Source organism: Dermacentor variabilis, chromosome 2 (assembly GCF_050947875.1).
Source record: "Dermacentor variabilis isolate Ectoservices chromosome 2, ASM5094787v1, whole genome shotgun sequence".
In the NCBI taxonomy this organism is placed as follows: domain Eukaryota; kingdom Metazoa; phylum Arthropoda; class Arachnida; order Ixodida; family Ixodidae; genus Dermacentor; species Dermacentor variabilis.
The window spans coordinates 11,389,725-11,410,795 of record NC_134569.1 but is presented as its reverse complement, the minus strand read 5'-3'; the positions used below and the strand labels follow the sequence as shown (position 1 = coordinate 11,410,795).

The following is a 21,071-nucleotide window of genomic DNA, read 5'->3' as shown; positions in this document are numbered from 1 at the left end:
GAAATGGGACCTTTTATGGAATAAGTACAGTCGCCGACATATTTTTCTTGCAGGGAAGGGACTGTAAAACTTTTTGCAACATTGCACAATCAGGAAATTAATGTATTTCATAATGAAAGAGCAACTTTTTTTTTTATTTGCGATTCTGCAGCCAAAGATATGCTTTCATGCTATGTCGATGATGTCTTTACATCAATGGTATGAAATGAAGCTCAAGATGCCTTCATGTCCACTCCGCCGCCTGCAGTGGGATGACTTTGCACCTGCCACAGATTAACTTCAAAGATAAAGCATGGCCCCATGAAAAAGCGAGCTGCCACACCTGCTTTTGTGCCATGCACCCAGTGCAGCAGGATCTCGCCAGCCTTTCTCTGGTCTCTCTTTCACTCTTTTGAAACACGAGTCCGACAGTGCTCACAAAGAAGTGGTGGAAGGGAGATGGGAGAAAGCGTGAGAGGGTGTGACTGCCAAGAAGTCGTGCGGTGCGGGGTCAAGAAATTCAAGGGTTTTCACGAGACTAAAAGAATTCCAGGACTTTTCAAGGGCGTTGAAAACATACTTCTCAATATCAAGGGTTTTCAAGGACCTGTGCATACCCTGCAGTCAAAGGTTGAACAGCAATTCATGTGAGGTACTGAAATGCAGCACAAAACCAGACTACTGTTAATGGCTTAAATGTTAAATTCTGGTATGAACATAATCACTATGCACTGCTGCCATGTTTTAAATGAATGCTGTTCATTGTATGTATTGTAATATAAAAATATGTGCTACAATGTATTCAAGGTGCAATTCTCCTGTGGCTTCTATGTATCCATGTGTTTACTAATGATGACGTCTGAGAACAAATAAATTACTTCTTGCAAACTGGCTTGTTGCTTCTCATTTACAGAAATCGGCGAGGACATCATTGTATCCTTACCTACAGCTTCCAACAATCTATGCAATGATTACAGGTAGCGTGCCAGGAATGGCAAAGAAGGCTGCTCCCTTCGTAGCAGCAGAACAGTGGGCTAAGTTCTGAACCAGCTACACAGGATACACTTCTACCACAAATGTGCACTATTTTCAATGTCAGGTGTTTGTAACTTTAGCCAGCTCTCTCTCAGTTTACCAAGCTCTTGTACTGGCACACTGAAATTAATAAATAAAACAAGTTATTGAACATGCAATACCCTTGCTTCGATTTCCAGCTGTCTAACATGTAGCATCAATATCCTGCATCTAATATGCCGGGGATAGTAAACATGCACTATTATTAAGCTTGCAAACATCATAATAGTTCAGCACAAATGCAAATAACAGACTAGACAAGTGCCGCCTGAAGGGGTACAATGTCTGCCTGCCAGCTCTGGATAAACGGGACTGACAAAATGAAAAACTACAAAACTGAAAGGGCAAAGACGGGGCATTTGTGCCAAGGAGCTGTATATGGCTCAATAAGTGCCAATTTCAAATTAATGTAATTACAGAGCAAAAGGACTTGGTCAAAGAAGGCGCAGCTAGAACAAGATGAACACTGCTAATTTCAAACTTTTAAGGCTGCAATTTTCTGACTAACCAATGTGCCAGTTTTCGAGATGGGGTATATACACTAAATTTTCCAAATGGAGTAAACTTAAAATAAATCTACGACTAGGCCCTTGACAAATTTGCTATTGGTGTGCACTGAGTGGCTAAACAAACAAAAGCAGGTATCACCAAAGAGTGTGTGTTGACAGAATTTAGGGCATGCACAAGATTTGCTTAAATGTCTTGTCACTAAACGAAGCACCACGCCAGATGCTGGATTACAAAAAAGAGCACCAGAGGTAATCAAATGAAAGCCCTCTGTGGTAGCCTCATTGGCAAATTCATTACTGTGCTCATTAACAAGAACCTTGAAGATGTGAATGCCACATTTTTACTTATACATGGCAGGGGTAAAACTGAAATAGCTCCATTCCAATAACAAATCAGTACCTCGTCAAGCCAGCAATGTTGCACAGAATAAATCCTGATGGTTATTATGGTTACCAATTACTTCCTACCAGCTGTACATTATGCAATGTCTTGCAACATATTCTAGTACTGCAGTCGACCTTGGATAAACTATATAATTCATGGAAAGTAAATGGCCCGGCTTTGACTTGGCACACAATGGCACAGAAACGGTGGATGGCCTACTTCACAGGCAACATGAGACAGTCAGCAATGTTGTCAGGACAGATCAGAGCATCTTCCGACAGCACAATCGCTAGGGGGAAAAAAAAAAAATGAGGATCAAGGAAAAGCTCAAGCCGAATGTCCAGACCGTATTCTGCGTTATGCCCTGCTTTTTCTGGAAGTTTAGGCTTTTTGTAGCAAGCACATGAAGCTTTAAACGACATATGGCTTCCTGTACCTTCACGCGCTTAGTCGCGAGACGATAGTTCAACGAACACGGGATCAGAATCTTTAACACTGTTCTCATTTGTTCTGATTGTCAGAATTTAATAAGATGACATCCGCATTTTTTCGACGACGATGGCAAGGAAACAACCTCAGTCCGTGATGATGAGTTCGTCGATCCCCCAGTCTTCGTAGCTTCCGTCAGGAAGGTACCTGCGAATGATGATGGGGATCTTGCGGGCCTTGAGTTCCTTCATGGCGATCTGCAAAGGATCAGTCTCGCCTTCTAATTCTACCATCACAGGCGCGCACATGGCAATCTGCAACGCACGTGTTCCCAACACTCTCGCTCTCTCGTACTTGGTCATGTACATGGTGGTGATGCGCTTCTGGTTTTGCTGAGGCTGGCCGTCCGATGCTTGAAGGAGCTCGATGTTCTCCTCCTCGTTTTGGTCAATCTCGTCGAGGTTTTCATCCTCCTCGACGTCGTCAAAATCGTCGGCGCCGCCAACGTCGTCACCCTCGAACTCGTCGTCGGCCATAGAAGCAATACACACACACCGAGAAAAGCGAATGCAGTCACAGCCAACGCTTTTAGATTAAGGTGTCACAGCGTTGGTCACAGCGTCCAGGCTTTCGTTTCCGGTATTAGTGAATTCGCATTACACTCGTTGCTTTACTTCAGCACAGAACACATGTAAGACATCCTGCTTCAGCAGCTTTAGCCTTTTGGGCAGGCCTGTGCGTTCTTGCTTTGTCTTGAAACACGATTCTCCAAAAATATTATTTGAGAACTTTCTGGACCAACTTTCTTGTTATACACAATTTAAAATGCTTTGTATATGCACAAAAATAAAATAAAGTTTATTGCCTATATTATTTGTATAATATACATAATTTATTTTATTTACGTAAATCATTGCGACGTAAGTGTTGTCAAAGGTGACTTAAACGACTTGACATGTAGCGTCCTCTACTGGTGTAAAAAGAAACTAAAGGCACCTGACATTTTGTTCAGTAGGCCGACCGAAAATGAATGCTTTTAGAACTAGATTCCCGGTTTACTTTCACTGATGCGAGTTGTGCAACGCGAGAAAGTGTGCTATTGTGCTAACGGACCAGTTTCATGCTTGGCGAACGTTTCGTAAGTGCAAGAGACCTCTTGTTCAGCCGTGAGATTAAGTGCAACTTCGACGGGAAGCAACATTTTCACTGCGGCAACTGAGGTAAGGTTTTTGTCAATCGTGCTTCTTGCGGTAGGTTCATTTTTTGTTTTTGTTTTAGCCTTAGACACATTATCTTAAACACGAGGGACAACTTGTGGTAGCCTTGGTTTAGGTTTTGGTTGGTATGTCGCACTTTCAAGGCCATTCGTTGATAGCCAGTGCTGTAGCACGGCTAGGTGCCCCATTGCACCGTCATTCTAGCATTGCTGCTGTTTTCGTCGTAGTTGTTTACATCTTGATCTTGCGCATGGCATCTTGCATGACATTCGGATCTCCGCAGCCTGAATGCATCTGGGGGGTTTCCGCTGTCTTCTGCTGTTGCTGCGCGAACAGCTTTGCAGGTCACGCGGCATGGGAGATCGTGTTCGCGACTTTTACATACGTTTGTCTCCCCCGTTCCGTCACGATGGTTTGGTTAATTTTATTAAATACATGACAGCTAACGCGTTTCGTACTTTGCAGTCTTCATCAAGAACTGCACCTAACACTTTCTTCTATTCAGACAATTATTCTGCAAGTTCTAACGCTTGCGCGTTTTATTATTATTATTTTTTGCTAAAGCCTAGGCAGCGACGCGCACTACCCTGAATTGCTTCGTGCATTTGTATTCATCGCGACGGGTTCCATACAGCTTCTTCATGTTTTCTTTTTTTTTTTCCTTCTTAACCGCGTATGCTCGCTTATCACTGCTTTATTCGGCATCGATTCCTTGCATGCATCTTAAACTGGCCGCTGAAGTTCCTCAAGTGCTGGTGTCACTATAGGCACATAGTGCTCCAAATTTGTTAGTTTATAAGGGGGCTGGCAGATTTCCTCTGCAGTGACTAATTTGTATGTGTATATATTAGTAGCCACAGCTTCTTTCTTTTGAACGCAGTGGCTTGAAGGTCGATAAAGGAGGTAGGTGGTTGCACTGTGTGAAATGAAAAGCGTTTCGCCTGTACACAACATCACTTGTAATTGAGCAATATCTATATATAAAATGATAAAACTCTGCGATAAGTGTCACTGCAAACATGTTTACTCACTTGAGAGCTTGCTGCCTCAGTTTCCTAACTGTATCCATTGGGAAGCCAACCAACACAACAGTGAGTAGACCCGCGGTAGGATTTAGTACGACATTTCATTTTATTATCATTGTAAGAAAATATGTATTAAAAACCTCCAGACTGATATATTTTGTGTTCTTTGAAATTGGTCCACGCAAGTGCTGCTAGAACTGGGCCGAGTGCGTACATGTCATTTTATTATCATTGTAAGAAAATATGTATTAAAAACCTCCAGACTGATATATTTAGTGTTCTTTGAAATTGGTCCATGTAAGTGCTGTTAGAACTATCTTCATTGTTTGCATCGTGTCACTCTTGTGTTTTAAACCAGTGTTTTTAAGTGTTCCTTTATCTCTTAACACAGAAAATGTCAGCGATACGTTGTGCAGTCAGCCCAACAAGGTCTATCTTCTTGAGGAAAGTTGCCAAGAGTGAGTGTTGATCACCTTAACTTTATAAATTCATTTCCTTTGTTTAATTCCAGTCATGATTGCAATCGTTAAAGGTATGATGAATTGTTCACCCATTGGCAAATCCAGAGGGAAGATGAGCCCAACATGCCAGCTAATATGGAGCATGTAACTAGCCCTCCTTCTCCTGTTCTCTGTATTTGTTGATGGGGACCTTGTAGGCTGTCCTGGATCCACTCCTGTGTGCACACTAGTTGCAAAACAAAATTGCACTCTGCATATGAATGTGACATGCTGAAGCTTTTACGTATAACGATTGAAATACAAGCGTGTGTTGTAGATGTATGTTAATTGTCTCTCATTGGGAATTGCAAAATTTCTCATATGATCTAAAGATTGAATAAAACTAGGCTGGGCTTCGATTAAAGAATTTGACCCAGTTAATCAGCATTATAATTGATCAATTAATTAATTAATTAATTGGGTTTGTGGACTCTCAAAGATGTCCTATTTGAATAGAAGGTTGCTCTTGAAATCACATCAGTGACACCTTATATGACTGCACGTACCAAGCACATCAGTATCACTCAGATGCAATCATAACTTAAGCTACAGTGAGCTTGCCCACTTGTGCTGTTTTGAAGTGCAGCCTCCATGGGAGAAACACAGGCGCCTTACTAATCTGGAAGCGTAACTCAATCTTTAGTTCCCCTGTTATGAAATAAGCAAAGGGGCCACTTTGGTGGCAACACTTGCCTTATTTTGCACACATGACCTCAACCAATTAATCATGATTAAAAAAAAGAATAGTAACAAAGTATTAATCAGAAGGTTAATTTATCGAATGTCCAACCCTAAATTAATTCTTTTTCCCCCAGGATTTTCTTTAAATGCTTTCTTGTAACTGCATAAAATAGTATTTAATATATTAGGAGCAGTCATGAATGCCTCTAGGCCATTTGTCTGACACTTTTTAGTTTTTGGGTATGTGTTCTGGAAGATTTCTCTGCAGTCCATGGCCTCAAACTGATTCAAGCTTTACCTATTAACTCCAAGAAAAGCATTATTACTGAATGAAAATGAAAGAAAGCTAGAATTGTCCTGAAAGTTAGCTAGAAAGTAGCTGATTTCAATACCCAGATAGCTAAAAAAGTTTCGCTTGAGGAGAGAAAGTGTTATTTTCACTAAAGCACTGAAGTCACACTTTTTGTCTTTAAATATAGTGAATTGCAAACAGTGCAGGATTGTTCCAGTGTGAGGGATCAGGGTCACTGATGAAACATGGGCTAACACTTAAATGTCCCTATGGACATCTTTGTAATGCAATTGTGCCTCGCACACAGAAAGCACTTAAGGTGGCAGCTGCATATCATGAACGAGGTATGTGTTGCTGTGCTGAAATATCAGTTTGGGTTTGTTTGATGTCAGGGTTGGTAGTTATTAACAGGATTATCAAACTATTAAGAGCTTTCTGAACGCTTGACTGCACTGTGAACATGAGAAAGATAAATGTTATCTTGTGTGGACTGGCCTCATTCATAACTTTGTTGAAATGTTCAGCCCAGCAGAGCTTGATTGATGGGGAGAAAGTAGAGCGGCAGGAAATATGATATAAGACACGCAGCCTTTTAGTGCAAAATTGCTCTGTTGTGGTGTGTATAGTTGGGTACAACTTTAGAAAGCAGCAGCATTTGTCCCTCAAAGGCGGATGTACATAAGCCACCACCATTGGGTGCGCACTCTAGACTGACGTCATGAGCCGGATGGCCGGTGACCCCGCCAACGGAAAACATGGCAGCCCTCGCTTTGAACTGGGTCGAGTCGCATCAGTGGGACCATTTCTTTAGTTGCGGAGGCAATCAGCTGCCGCGCTTCAGTCATCTTGGTGGGGCCTCACCTGCTTTCTTAAATTGTACCCAACTGTAGAAGTACCCAAAGAGGCCTGCCCATTTACAAGCCATTACAGTGGTTGCAAACTCTAGGTAGCTCTTGAACAGAGATACCTGTTGCATACTGCATTGTCAGGCGAGTTGTGGCAGTTGTACATCTTAGCCTCCGCACAATGTATATAAACAGGCACACTGTGCTTTTATTTTTGAATTCCTCTGTGTTGTGCTAAATTAAATTAACACCTGCTGTGATGCCAGCATGCTGCACACTTTCTCACTTTTTTGTCTGAAAGTCTGACTAGATGGTTGGCCAGTACTTTTCATTGTAGTTATACTATAGATTTTGCATAAATAGCTAGTTTAGCTACTTGTGCATTTATCACATTTTTGGTAATTAGGTGATTTCAAAAGTAGGCAGATATATTAAGAAATTAGGTAAATTGGCACTGCTGAAGGAAACATTTGAAATTATAGAAAGTAAGGTGCCATGCTGCCCTTCACAAAAGAAGTACGACAGATATGCACTTTATTTTCACCAGTTTATCCAAACTTGTGAGTTGAGAATCAGTATGGGCACAGTCTGCTGCTGTTACCTCATTAATTTTGCCCTACTTGTTTCTCGACTTGTAGCAAGTGAAGTGCTATCAAAGGCAATGCCATTATTCTCTGAATTACTGTCTTGCAGATGCTGTTTAAATAGATTCACACACTTTAATGAAACAGCTGAATGTTTTGTCAAGTGTAATAACGGTCTCACACGGCTATCTTTGGTCGTGATCGAGCCTGATCTGGATTGAAATTCTCCACCGTGATTAGCTCCCTTCCACAGATTGAACAAAGAAGCCAATCATGACTGAGAAACTCGATCTGGATTGGGCTTGATCACAATCGAAAGTGGGCCTTACTTTCTTTGACACCTGCACATAATACTAAAACAGGTGTTTTGATTGCAAGTTGGTTGCTTTGTTTGAGCGCACTCTCTGCTTTCGAATCTGGACCATTTTTTTCATCTATGCCATATCATTTAATGACTTAACAGATTTGTAGACTATACCGTTCAAGTTAACTTTGATGGTAACTAAATTGTGAAAGAGTTGTGTTGTTATCTTGGTTGTGAAGGTCAACAGAGCACAGCGTCGCTGCAGAGGGTGTTGCCAATTGGCCAATTCTCTGGAAGCCGGTGCCTTTTGGTTGCCACACTACGCACTGCTGTTGGAGGTGGCAACAATGGGAGCGGCGATGATGACATGGGACTTCGCGGTGGTGGTTCTGGCTCTGGAGTGGACAAAGGATCTGGTGGAAACAGTGGAGTACGAGGAAGTGCAGGCGGTGGAAGCCGTGGAGATGGACACCTCTGTTGCCCCAAGTGTGGCAATCCATGCACCCATGTGGAAACATTCGTCTGTGAGTGGCCCCCCTTCCTAGTTGTTCCTTTAGAGAATTGAAAATGCTGGCTTTGTCCCTGTGTTATGTTTGGTGTGCAATTAATTTATTTGTTTGACGTCCCGAGACTGTGCAGTGGTTTATGAGGGACACTGCAGTGGAGGGCTTTGGAATGTGAGAAACATAGGTGGTGGCGTGATGACGGCTGCTTTGACTGAGCCAGAACTTTTTCGCTGCGTGTCACTGCTTTTATTTTTTCTTGGGACACACGTCACGTCACTGCTGATGTGGATTTGACCTCACAAGAATTGCTTTATAAAGATATTTTTCATGAAGTTTAACGTTCGGTATGTATAGGTTAATAACTGTGTAGTTTCAAATCTGTTTGCTGAAAACTGGTTAGGTTGGTCTAAAGAAAATTATTGTTATCATTGAAGGTGGTGAATGTTTCTCGGAGCTAGTGAAAAATACTTTTTTTGCATCCCCTTATCTCTGAGATGGCAATGCCACTGGAAGCTGCTATATCGGTCTTCTCAATGGAAAGCTTGTTTTCTTCATTTTAAGCAGTTGCCATTTGCCCTTGTTCTTCCCGACAAAAACAAACACATGAAAAGCTAAAGTTTCAACTTGTTCGGACAGCAGTGGCCACTTGTGATCAGATTTTAGCATAAACAAAGTACTAACATCAGAGGGTGGCCAGGAACAATGCTTTCTGTGAAAAAAAAAAAAAAAAAAAGCTTCAGGGGCTGTTTGAACTGAAGGCCCAGTGGCCAAGCAATACTATTTGACATGCACAGTCCTGGTGCCTCCAACAGTTGTAAAATTTGTGTAACACATTTAATTCTATTTTCTCTAAACTGCTTTTATGGCAGACATAGTAGCATGAACTGAGAAAACCACAAATAAACAAAAACAGGACAAGTCCATTCACCTCATAGAGGTGATTTATTTGTGACTGCCTCTAACTTTATTTTTATTAAGCTCCCTAAACTACATTGTAGAGCATGACATTCTGTATGTTTCTTTTTGACTATTCCTGCGTTCAGGATGGGGCCATTCATTCACAGTCTATATGCGTTATTGCAGGCGTGTCATATAATATGGATATTAAAAGTAATTTTCAAATAAAACATATTGTATGTTATCGCCCCAGCCATACATTCGAAAGCATGCTGCACATTTGGTCTATCTTCCATCGCATTTTCCCACTTTTCTAGACTCTCCATGAGGCTTAAAGGAGAAAGGAAGTGTATATAAATATGTTTTTGCCGCAGAACTGAAATCTTCATATACACATTGCGGAAGCATTATTAACACCTCCACAAATTTTCACCGACATCTCTGAAGAAATAAGCAAGTTCATGTAATAGCTCATTGCCCCTCCTCTCACCTGTCACATACTTTTTCACAAGTCATTCAGAGATAAAAGCGCAGGCAGGTTTGATTGGTTGCTTGGGCCATTACTACTCAATCTACATTTCAGTTGGCCAGGTTTGCATCATAGCAGGGTTTGTACACCTCCTTAAAATCCTTGAAAACCCTTGAATTTGGAAAAATGGATTCAAATGCCCTTAAAACTCCTTGAAAATTAATGTGCTCTCTGAATTGCTTGAAAACCTGGGTTGTGTCAAATTTGGAACATTCAAAGTTGCAAACTCTGCATAGGAGCTACGCTATGGACACTGCCTATTGGGAAACTATGGACTTGTCAGGTTGCTATCGAGTAGCTAGGTAAGGCCAGATTATATGACCAAACTGTGCTACTACTTTGGTGTTTCACTAGTTGGTTTACACTGCAGTGATCATGGCTCCGTTTCTGAGCCTTAGACTCTAAAAATGCCTGGTGGAAAAAAAGTTTCAGCCATTTGGCTTTAACATGACGAGTATCTTAATTTGGCCGAAGTTGGAAATTACTAACCATCAGGTCCACAAAGTGATTCATATCATTACTGTTGGAGAATGAACTTCTAAAAACGACCCTTCGAAGCATGTGTCCAAGTCAGCAGCTGCTTAGCTGTGAAAAATTGCAGCTGAGAAAGAGATCTCACAATTTTTTAGTGTATGTGTATGAATAAGCTTTGTTTCCTCCTCCTTGAATTTTGACCTTCAGCATCCTTGAAATCCTTAAATTGTCCTTGAATTTTCAGTCAAATGGGCTGTACGAACTCTGATCATAGTTATTTAGCTGATTTTAATGCCACTTAGGCTTTGTGTGATCAGCGTAAAGTGTGACATACCTCATGTGTTAAACAGGTGTGCTCATGTTGGGGCCTGCTGAGAATGCAGGTGAGGTACAGATTCTTGTTTCAGTATCTGTTCCTTTTTCGATGCCTATCTGGACATTACTCTAGTTCTTCAGGATGACAACCCGCCTTTAAATAATTAATGAATTTAATTAAATTACGGGGTTTAACGTGCCAAAACCACTTTCTGATTATGAGGCACGCACGTAGTGGAGGACTCTGAAAATTTCAACCACCTGGGAATCTTTAACATGCACCTAAATCTAAGTGCACGGTTGTTTTCGCATCTCGCCCCCATCGAAATGCGGCCGCCATGGCTGGCATTCAATTCCGCGACCTCGTGCTCAGCAGCCCAACACCATAGCCTCTGAGCAACCATGGCGGGTCCTTTAAGTAATTCACCTGACCCACGTTCACATCCAAACCTATGTGATCATATCAATTTCTTTAAATTATAACTTTCACATAGTAAAAAGGAGCATCCATCACTAGCATATGGCATAAATACTGCTATATTTATTTCCATCTGTATAATAATAATAAAAAGTTACGATAAAACTTATCTCACGATTAATGTCGACATTTTAATGCTATTAGCATTGAAGCAATGTAGTGACACAGCACATTGCCACCACTGAAACGCATCATGTATGAGATTTATCTGTTGCCGGGTTCCTCTCTCACGCTTCCCACTCCACATGCTGTGCCGCCTGGAAACACAACTGCAATGTCCGCGAGTGGTGCCTATGCGAATATATATTCAGACAGGATTGTCTCAACGTAGTATGTGGCACGGGTTCGATTCCACCCATCACTTGGGAAATTCTGAAGGATTTTTTTTTGCCATTGAAGAGTGGCACATACCCCGTGGCACAGTTACGCAAGTTGGCACGAAAGAGGAGCAGCACAGACCCGAGTTGGTTTCGATGGCACAGCAGCCAGATGCTCTGGCCAGTGGCCTAAGTTGTCGGAAAGCAATTAGAGACCAAGACAGACAGAAAGATAAGCAGAAACTCCCCTTATTAGAGTGCATGAAGTTTCCAGAGAATGCTGATCGCATTCATAGAGAGAGAGAGAGAGTACGAAGACGTGTGTGGGGGACTTGTTACTGCATTTACTCGAAAATAGTTTGAACACGAATATAGGTCAACCCCTATATATTGAACTCGCTGAGAAATCAAACATGATAATTTGAACATAGGTTGACCCATGTCTTAAAAAAACAAAACAATAAATTTTGAACATGACAAACCCCATTTGCCATAACCTTGGCTTCTATATCTCGCTAGCCAACGCTACGAATTACATCCTTGTTGGAACTGCCAGAGGAGTTGCCCTCGTCGGATGCTTCACAGGCATGCTTTACACCTCAAAGGCCATTGTCCTCTGTGCCATCGAGTGCATTGGATATGCAGCACCTTTTAAAGCCAGTCAGGATAATCTACACATTGGCTTTAGGGCGGCTGTGACAGAGGAACTCTGTTAGCTCGGTATTTTTGCTAGGTTTGTTCACAAATATAGGTTGATAGCTAACTTTCAGGAACATTTCTGAAAAAGAAAAGTTGGCTTACATTCGAATAACTACAGTAATTTAATACAGAAAGTTGCCCACGGACATTTTTCAACACTCAAGGACTCCTGATGTTTCTATGGACGGATCACACCATATTTTCGCGTGTATAACCCTTAATAACCCGTACGAAAAAAAATTCAGGAAATTTAACGAGTAAAGTTGAGGCACAGATTATAAGCAAACTTCGCCTTGACATGTGGCTTCACGGCAGTGCGATGCATGCTGCCATGAAGCCACATTTCAAGGCAACTTTCCGCACCCTTCAGTTTCGTTATCTTCTGTGGAACCGCACCCTCTTCCCACCCCTGCGTGTTGAAGCTCCCTTCACCCCTCCTTCATGGTCGCTCATTCTACTGCTCCTTATGGGTCACCATTTTGCATTGAGGAGTTGGCCAATAGTGCATGCGGGGCCAGCAAACTCGTACGTCACCCGTTCCAGTGGTGCTCTCTTGGTCCGTGCGATACGGCGAAGAGCCAAATCACCGTTGGGATTTCCGGCTCGGTCGCGTTTCCTCCATCACCATTGCACATGCAAGGCTGGCTCCGTCCGCGCTGTCATGCTCTGTCGTGTGAATGCTAGCTGTGAAGTGATCTGATTCATGGCACATGTCACGTGACTGATTCATTCGTGATCACCTCCATAGTGTTTGCTCGCCAAAGAGGGCGGGGAGGGGAGAGAGAGAGAGGGAACAGTGACACCGGCCAAAGATACGATGTGGACGAGTGGTGCATCCACGAATGAAAACTGTTTTTTTGCTGAGGTTTGAGCGTTACTGCATGCAGTTATTTCCGCGGGTTATATGCCCATATTTTATTCTTAATGGGAAGTGTCTTTTGTGAACTTCAGGTGCTTAGAGTGTATCTATCTAGCTTTCTACACTGTGAGGCTTTCGGTGCCTACCAATTTCAGCCGCTGGCTGCTCATGCTCATGTTCGCATTGCCGGCATAGTTGCAGTATCATCTTCACTCGAGCTCCATTATCCTACTCCCACCTTTGGTTCTCGCTTACTACCTGCGCCGAGCCAGGTGGCATGTTTAAGGAGATCCGGGCATGTCGGCTGCGGAACACCAGGTGGTGGTTGCCTCTGTACGAACAGCACTTCAAAGGCAAGTTTCCCATCTCGTGCATGCCAATTGGCTCCTGACGCTCACAAAGAAGCTCTTGGAAGACTGCAGCTCCATTGAGAAGTGTGTCAACTCGGACGTTGCATTCCTCAGAGGTTTAGTTGAGCAGCTCGAGGATGGGGCACTACTGGGCACAGAGGAAGCAGAATGTGTTCGCAATGATTGGGCAGCTAGACAAGCCCACACTCTTTGCGACCCTCAGCCTGTCCAAGCTGCACAGTGAGTGCCTGCTTAAGATCGTCGAGGTTGTCAAAGAGCCGCTCAGGGCACAATTTCGCAGGGCCGATGCCATAGCAAAATGCAAAACGCTTCACATAACTTCGATTCCCACAGCATGTGAGATCTACATAATTTTTTTCATTCCTTGCTGTTGTAACTGCAGGTCAGGTTATACACAGAAACATACAGTATTTTGAGAAATGCTACTGTGCAATAACTAGATATTCACATTAGCCAATTTCTGTAGCTGCCAATGTTGTCATGATAACTTTGTGAAAACTTCCTTCGAGTTTTACTGAAATGATTCTGTCAAATGAACTGTGAGGCCACTTTTGAATGCATTAGCTATCAGAAGAACTTCAGTTTGGCCTAGTTGGTGTTTACTGCATATTATATTGACCGCAAGTAAAGATGGGGACAGCGGAAGAGAGGCGTTGTCTTTATTTGTGGCAAATACTGTTCCATAGCGATATGACATGCATTAGCTATGCATAACCGATGGAATGTTTTTTGACTCAATGCAGCATCAACGCGATTCGTCAAGTGCGAGAAGTGTCACCACTTCTTCGTGGTCCTGTCAGACATGGACACCAAGAAGACACTTAAAGAAGCACGTATTAGTGCGGACAAATCTGGACTTGTCCGTAAGCCACCCCCTCCTCCAAAGAAGGTAGGACGTTGTGTTTCTGTTAGCATTTCTCTAATTCTTTTTTCTTGTTGTGGCATATGATGGCTAGCTTTGCACAGCACTCTTAGGGCTGCTGGTTGCACTTGTACATATAGTTCATTTTCCCTGAGTCTGGCTTCTCGAAGGGTCTTGTACCTGATAGCCAGTGTAGTATGGCACAACTATAACAGGTAGTGTGCGTGCAGTATAGCTGCAAAAGCCAAGCATTTGAGAGATAACAGGCAAGCATTTGACATTTATTGAGAATGTGCATGCCTGTTAATAAAGGGAGCGCTGTATTGCACAATGCATAAAGGCATCTAGTCAAGTACAGCTGGGGTGTAGGCAAAAAGGGCCCATTAATACATGAATTCTGTGCTTGTTCTTGATTGTAAATTTGTCAGAAAAATCTTGAAATATTTCTCCCATGTTCTGATCCTGTCTCAAGGGAACACAGCAGAATAGGCCTTGATTGTGCTTATTATGGCTACAATCCTGTGTGCACGAATCACTAAACTTTGTGGCCACCTCTTTTGCCTGCACTGAAACAGAGCGCCACTGCCACATCTTTGTGATGTCACATTCCATGTCTTGACTACAATGGTTGTGTTCTCAAGTGCTCATTTTGGGAGTACTTCCACCTCAGTACTATGGACTCATTTTAAAATGCTCAGTAGTGCTTGTGTTATGCATGCTTATTCTTACCGTGCATCTCTAGAGATATAGAAAAAAAGGACTTCTGCTAGGGCCCTCACTACATACAGCAGGTACTAACTATCATATCTGCACGTATTGCATAAAATCTAGACTACCCATTTTTTTCTTCCACTTTAAGATCTACGAGTATCTCAACCATCATGTAGTGGGACAAAATTACGCCAAGAAGGTACTGTCCGTGGCTGTTTACAACCACTACAAGCGCATCTACAACAACCTCCCTGCATCCAATAGTGCCCCAAAGGCAGAGACTGGCAGTGTCGTGGATGGTCAGAGTCATGCTGCATTCACAACAAGGGGTGAGTGCTGCATTGTGATACCTCGCTGAAATAAATTGCGGACAGTTTTTCTGTACATATGGCAAATACAGAAGTGAGCAGACAACTTCAACCAATGTGGTGTGTGTGCGACTATAGGCAGTCTGCTCTGAGCCACATCTTCAGATCTTGTGCCAGCTTATTTGTCTATGGTGCCACTGAGCGGGAGGCCTTACAAGGACAAAGATAAGCCTACTAATGCAGTGAGCTGTTGACAGTTCTGTAAATTGATAAAAGAACTTTTTATGACCTGCTGAACATATGGGTGTGCCATATCAACAGATATATACCAAGAAGGGGGGCAAATTATGCACAGAGAGTGCTGCATCATCATCAGCCTATTTATGTCCACTGTAGGACGAAGGCCTCTTGCAGCGGTCTCCAAATACCCTTGTCTTCCACCAGCTCAACCCGTCTCATGTTTGCAAATTTCCTAATTTCATCACACCACCTAGTTATCTGCCATCCTTGGCTGCTGATCTGTCTTACACATTACATGGCCTAACGTTAACATGGCCTAATGTTAACTAGAATATCAGTCATCCCAGTTTACTTTCTATAGAATCCATACCGCTGTCTTGCTGTCTCTTTAACGCTATGCATAATGTTTTTCATTCCATTGCTTGTTGTGCGGTTCTGAACTTCTCAAACTTCTTTGTTGACCTCCAAGTTTCTGCCCCATATGTTAGTACAGTGAAACCTCTATATAACCAACCTTGATTTAACGAAATTCGCAATGTAATGAACTACTATTTTCATTTCCCTATGTTAGTTGCATTTGAAAGCTGTGTATTTATTTTGCGATTTAACAAAGTAATTTCGTGGCACAGTTTCAATTTAACAAAGTTTTCGTCCATTTCAATCATGTACTTGGAGTTGAGTAGAACTTGTTGCTGGGCGAGTTGGTTAGGATCTAATGAATGCATTGTAGTGCCAAAAAGGAAAATAAAGACTTGGGAGGGAGAGTATGAAACGACAGATTGAGCGCTGAACTTCAACAGATTTTATTCTTACAGCAGGGCAGTCCTGCCCTGCTGTAAGAATAAAATCTGTTGAAGTTCAGCGCTCAATCTGTCGTTTCATACTCTCCCTCCCAAGTCTTTATTTTCCTTTTTGGCGCAACAATGTATTCATTAGATGTGCTTGTAGCCTGTATGGCTTGTAAATATAGCAAAAAACTATGTTGGCCGAGGCAAAAGTTATTTCAAGCGCTTTTCTGCACGAAAAGTTAGAGCAGGAAGCACTGCTGTGCCATTAGTCATGTTGGTAAACAACTTGGAGAAACACGAGAGCTAACGATTCCTTCTGCACAAGAGGGATGGGGAGTGAGTGAATGCACGATAATGTGCTCAAGCACACATTGGGGGAGATAGTGGGCAGGAACACTCCTGCTTTCTCCTCCTTGTTCGCACCTGTGCACGGGTCTTGCGCCGTTAATCTCTCTGCGGCAAGCCGAAATAGATGGAGGGCTTCATATACATTTCGTTGTTCCCACGCGTCTAGAGCCAGCGGTCGCATAATCTCAAGTTTCTGACAGACACAGTACAAAGTGCTTGTTCACATTGTGACTGCGAGTTCGTGGTCATCGAGCGAGATCTGTTAATGTTTGCCTGAGTTCACTTGACACCAATAAAACTATGAACTTTACTTCGTGTAGTCTCTTTGCTATCGCCATCAATGCTCCACCTTTCTGATGAAACTGACATTTGTTTTCTTTCGTTTTTTGGCTCGGGACCAATATCTGTATCTTTTGACATTTTTGTTTTTAAATTGTGGACGCCAGTTACGGGCGCTAAGTGCAGTTAGCAATGGCGTCCAAAATTTACGGCACCGCACGACACAACACATGCAAATCTTAAACGGTGTGAGCCACATCGAAGCATTGCTCTGGTGTGATCTGCACCGCACACTCTGGCGCTCATAACCATGCTATTATGACCCGACCTTCTTGCGACTTGTTTACTAACAAGATGTTATCCACCCGGAATGCTCTGGGAATTTGTGAAGTGGTTTTTAATGCTGAAACTTTAAAAGCTCGAATTAACAGCATTCGGGATTTAACAGAGTTTCTTGCTGCAAGTGCAACTTCATTATATCAAGGTTTGACTGTACTACCCATAGAATGCAATGATTGCACACTTTTCCTTCCAAGGATAGTGTTAGGGTGCCAGTCGTGACTTAGTAATGCCCGCCATGTGTGCTGCAACCTAGTTTTATTTTTTGTGTGAACTTCCTTCTCATGATGAGGGTCCTCTGTGAGTAATTGGCCTGGATAAATGCTCTTGCACACACTAGACTAGGGGCTGACTGCCAATCATGAGTTCTCATTCTCTTGTCAGGCTGTTGAACATTACCTTTGCCTTCTGCATGTTATAATCTTCCACCGTACTCTTACACTTTGTTGACTAAGGTCCTTAATCATTTGTTGCACAGCATTTCAGAGCAGGACAATGTCATCTGCAAACTGTAGGCTGCTGAGATACTCACCGTTGATTCCCACTCGTGATCATTCCCAGTCTAATAGTTTGAACACTTTTTCTAGGCATGCAGTGAATAATATTGGAGAGATTCTGTCTCCTTGCGTGACACCTTTCTCGATTGATGTGAAGAAAGGGGGTTAACCAAGGGGCCCGATTTTTTATTAGTCATATCATGAGAAGCCAACAAACACTGACACCAAGGACAACATAGGGGAAATTGCTTGTGCTCAATAAATGAAATAAAGAAACGGTAAATTGATGGAAATGAAAGTGGATGAAAAAACAACTTGCCGCAGGTGGGGAACGATCCCACAACCTTCGCATCTTGCGTGCGATGCTCTATGCACGCAAAATGCGAAGGTTGTGGGATCGTTCCCCACCTGCGGCAAGTTGTTTTTTCATCCACTTTCATTTCCATTAATTTACCGTTTCTTTATTTCATTTATTGAGCACAAGTAATTTCCCCTATGTTGTCCTTGGTGTCAGTGTTCGCTGGCTTCCTATGATATGGCCTTTATTGATTGGTATTTTCTCACTTTTCTTCTGAAGAATCAAGGTAGCTGTGGAATATTTATAGATATTTGCTAATATATTGACACATGCTTCATGTTTTCCTTGACTACACAAAGCCTCTATGACTGCTGGTGTCTCAACTGAATCAAATGTATTTTTCTAATCTATGAAGGCCATATGGAGAGGTTGGTTATGCTCTGCAGATTTCTCAGTATATATTTTTATTTATTTAGCAAATACTGCCGGCCTGTATTACAAGCCTTAGGCAGGAGTGGGGTACAGAGATAACAGGAACAAAGAAAACGTACATTGCAACAAAAGAAGCAAACAACGAGACTCGGCTGGAGTGCAAAACACAGTAGAATCAAAAAACAAAACACTCGACTCAAAACAAATTGCATGTGTGTCCTATTGTTCATTCAGGGCTTGTAAAAACAAGTTCACCATTTCGAAACTGACCACGTTTCCAGGCAGATCATTCCATTGAACAATGGTGTGGGGAAAAAAAGAGTATTTAAAAACATTAGTTTTGCACAAGATTGCGCCGACTTTTTTGGAATGATAGGAACGCGTAGGGCGGTGGGTAAGGGGCTCAACTAGAATGCCGTCCTCTAGTTTTATTTTATTATGATAATATAAGTAAAATAATTTTAGTCGTTCGCGGTGACGGCGGATGTCCAACTGTTCGAGCCCTGCGGTGTGCAGCAGGTCTGTTGGGCTTATATTCCAGCTGTAACAATTAAATATAAACCTGACTGCCTTGCGTTGGACATTTTCTAGTTTCACTTTGTTACTTTTGGTCCAGGGATCCCATACTGCCGCAGCATATTCTAATAGCGGTCGTACATAGGTTTTATAGGCTAAAAGCTTTATTTCTTGAGTAGATTGAGCTAGTGTTCTCCTCAAATAATGCAGTTGTTTTAGGGCTTTTTTTTTTTTTCGATATACGAGATATGTGCATTCCATCGAAGATCAGAGGTTATGTGAATTTCTAAGTATTTAAAGGTATTTACGACTAAAAGAGGTTTGTTGGCTATGCGATATGTAAAACTTAAGGGATTCTTTTTACGTGTGACAGTCATTGCTACGGTCCTTTTCAAATTCACAGTCATTTGCCATGTTGAGCACCAGTTTTCAATTGTAGATAGGGAATCGCTTAAAAGAAGTTGATCGTCAGGACTAGAAATTTCTTGATAATTTATACAATAATCAGCGAACAGTCGCAGTTTAACATGTATGTTTTCAGCAATGTCGTTAATGAACACTAGAAAGAAAAGGGGACCTAGGACAGAGCCCTGCGGAATACTGGAATCCACTGGGACCGCATCATAAAGGACACCATCGACAACTACACTTTGACGCCTGTGCGAAAGATAGGCTTCAATCCACGAGAGAAGGCAGTCGTGTTTTAATATGGGTTTTAATTTTAACAATAATTTATGATGTGATACGCGGTCGAACGCCTTCTCGAAATCAAGAAAAATGATATCGACTTGACTTTGCCTATCTAATGCTGCTGCCAGGTCGTGGACAGTTGCAGTCAGTTGAGTAATAGTGGAAAGACCGCGACGGAACCCATGCTGTCGGTTATCGATAACGTGATTCTCCTCGAGAAAATTGGTTATGTGTTTACAGATGATGTGTTCTAGCAGCTTTACGGAAGTACACAGGAGAGAAATCGGCCTGTAGGAAGAAGGTGTTGACGGGTTTCGTTCTTTAGGAATCGGAGTAATTTTTGCGAATTTCCAATCTGATGGCAACTCTGAGCGTTTTAGCGATTTCTTAAAAACTAAGGTTAAGTACCTTGCACACCACTCAGCATAACGGACAAGAAAGGTGTTGGGTATTTCATCGATACCTGGAGACTTCTTGGTGTCTATGTTGAGCAGAAGAGCTAACACACCTTCCTCAGTTACACAAATGTCAGTGATTGGAGGTAAATCAACCATGGAATAGGACTGTGGTGCGAAACCGTCGTCATGTGTGAATACCGAACTGAAGTACTGGTTGAGCGCTTGTGCAATTTCTAACTTGTCGTACGTAGTCGCGCTATCTGTAGAGAGGCCAAGAACCGATTTCTTGCGCGGCGCGAGATATCGCCAGAACTTACTTCGAGATGAGAGAAGAAAGTTTTTCGTGCGCACAGTATGGAAATAGAGTTTAGCCTTACTGATAGAGTCCCGTAACGACTGGCGTAGTGCGGAAATCTTATCGGCTGTGGTCTGTGAAGGACGTTTTGTATGCTGACGTCTTGCTTTTCTCAGTTTACGCCCCAGACGCGCAATGTCCTTTGTCATCCATGGATTGCTGCTGCGCACTATTTTCCGTTTTCTTGGCACAAAATCAGTTATGCATCGGTGAACTAAGTTTTTGAAGAAGGCCCACATGTGCTCAACAGAACAACTCTGTGATTCATGCAAACCAGAAAAAGAAGAAAACGAACTGTATAGTTCATCTAAAATATCGACGTCACTTGCACGTGAGAACAAGGGAATAGCTATCTCTTTCTTCTGAAGCTTAGGTATATATTCATATTGAAATAAACAGACATAGTGACTTCCTGTGTGTGTTAGCTTTGCGGCATGCGTGGTGTAGCCGGGCATAGACGAACTCTGATGAACCGAGTCCTTATGGTTCATGTAACATGAAAAAAAAAAAAAAAAAAAACATTGTAATGGGAGTACCTATGGTGATTATACAATTGCTTGGAAATGTGTTCACAGTGGGTAATGGGAAAGCATAAGCAAACAAACACCCAGCTAAAGGTACGTCATGCAACCAATATTTAGTTACGCCCTTCACCCCCCCAAGGACGTCATAAATTGGCACACATGCCTTAAATGGAGGACTCTACTCATAAATGTTAAAGACCTGGGCATTCAAAATGGT

The 21,071-nt window shown here is 42.3% G+C and overlaps 2 protein-coding genes across 3 annotated transcripts in view; one reads left to right on the top strand and one right to left on the bottom strand.

The window, feature by feature from the left end:
* Positions 1-1,880: 1,880 nt before the first annotated feature.
* Positions 1,881-3,113, bottom strand: Polr2F (RNA polymerase II subunit RpII18). Its single transcript, XM_075679615.1, has one exon. The coding sequence runs from the start codon at positions 2,910-2,912 to the stop codon at positions 2,523-2,525; it is 390 nt and encodes a 129-aa protein (XP_075535730.1). The 5' UTR covers positions 2,913-3,113; the 3' UTR covers positions 1,881-2,522.
* A 226-nt stretch (positions 3,114-3,339) lies between these two features.
* Positions 3,340-21,071, top strand: part of ClpX (Caseinolytic protease chaperone subunit) — a 38,003-nt gene continuing 20,271 nt past the window's right edge. The window contains exons 1-5 of one of the 2 annotated variants that reach the window (XM_075679613.1): positions 3,340-3,596; positions 5,010-5,076; positions 8,064-8,348; positions 14,013-14,158; positions 14,991-15,171. In XM_075679613.1, coding sequence (XP_075535728.1) covers positions 5,013-5,076; positions 8,064-8,348; positions 14,013-14,158; positions 14,991-15,171 — 676 coding nt within the window. In that variant the 5' untranslated portion in view covers positions 3,340-3,596; positions 5,010-5,012. The remainder of the gene's footprint in view (positions 3,597-5,009; positions 5,077-8,063; positions 8,349-14,012; positions 14,159-14,990; positions 15,172-21,071) is intronic. The other variant, XM_075679614.1, reaches the window with a different exon arrangement.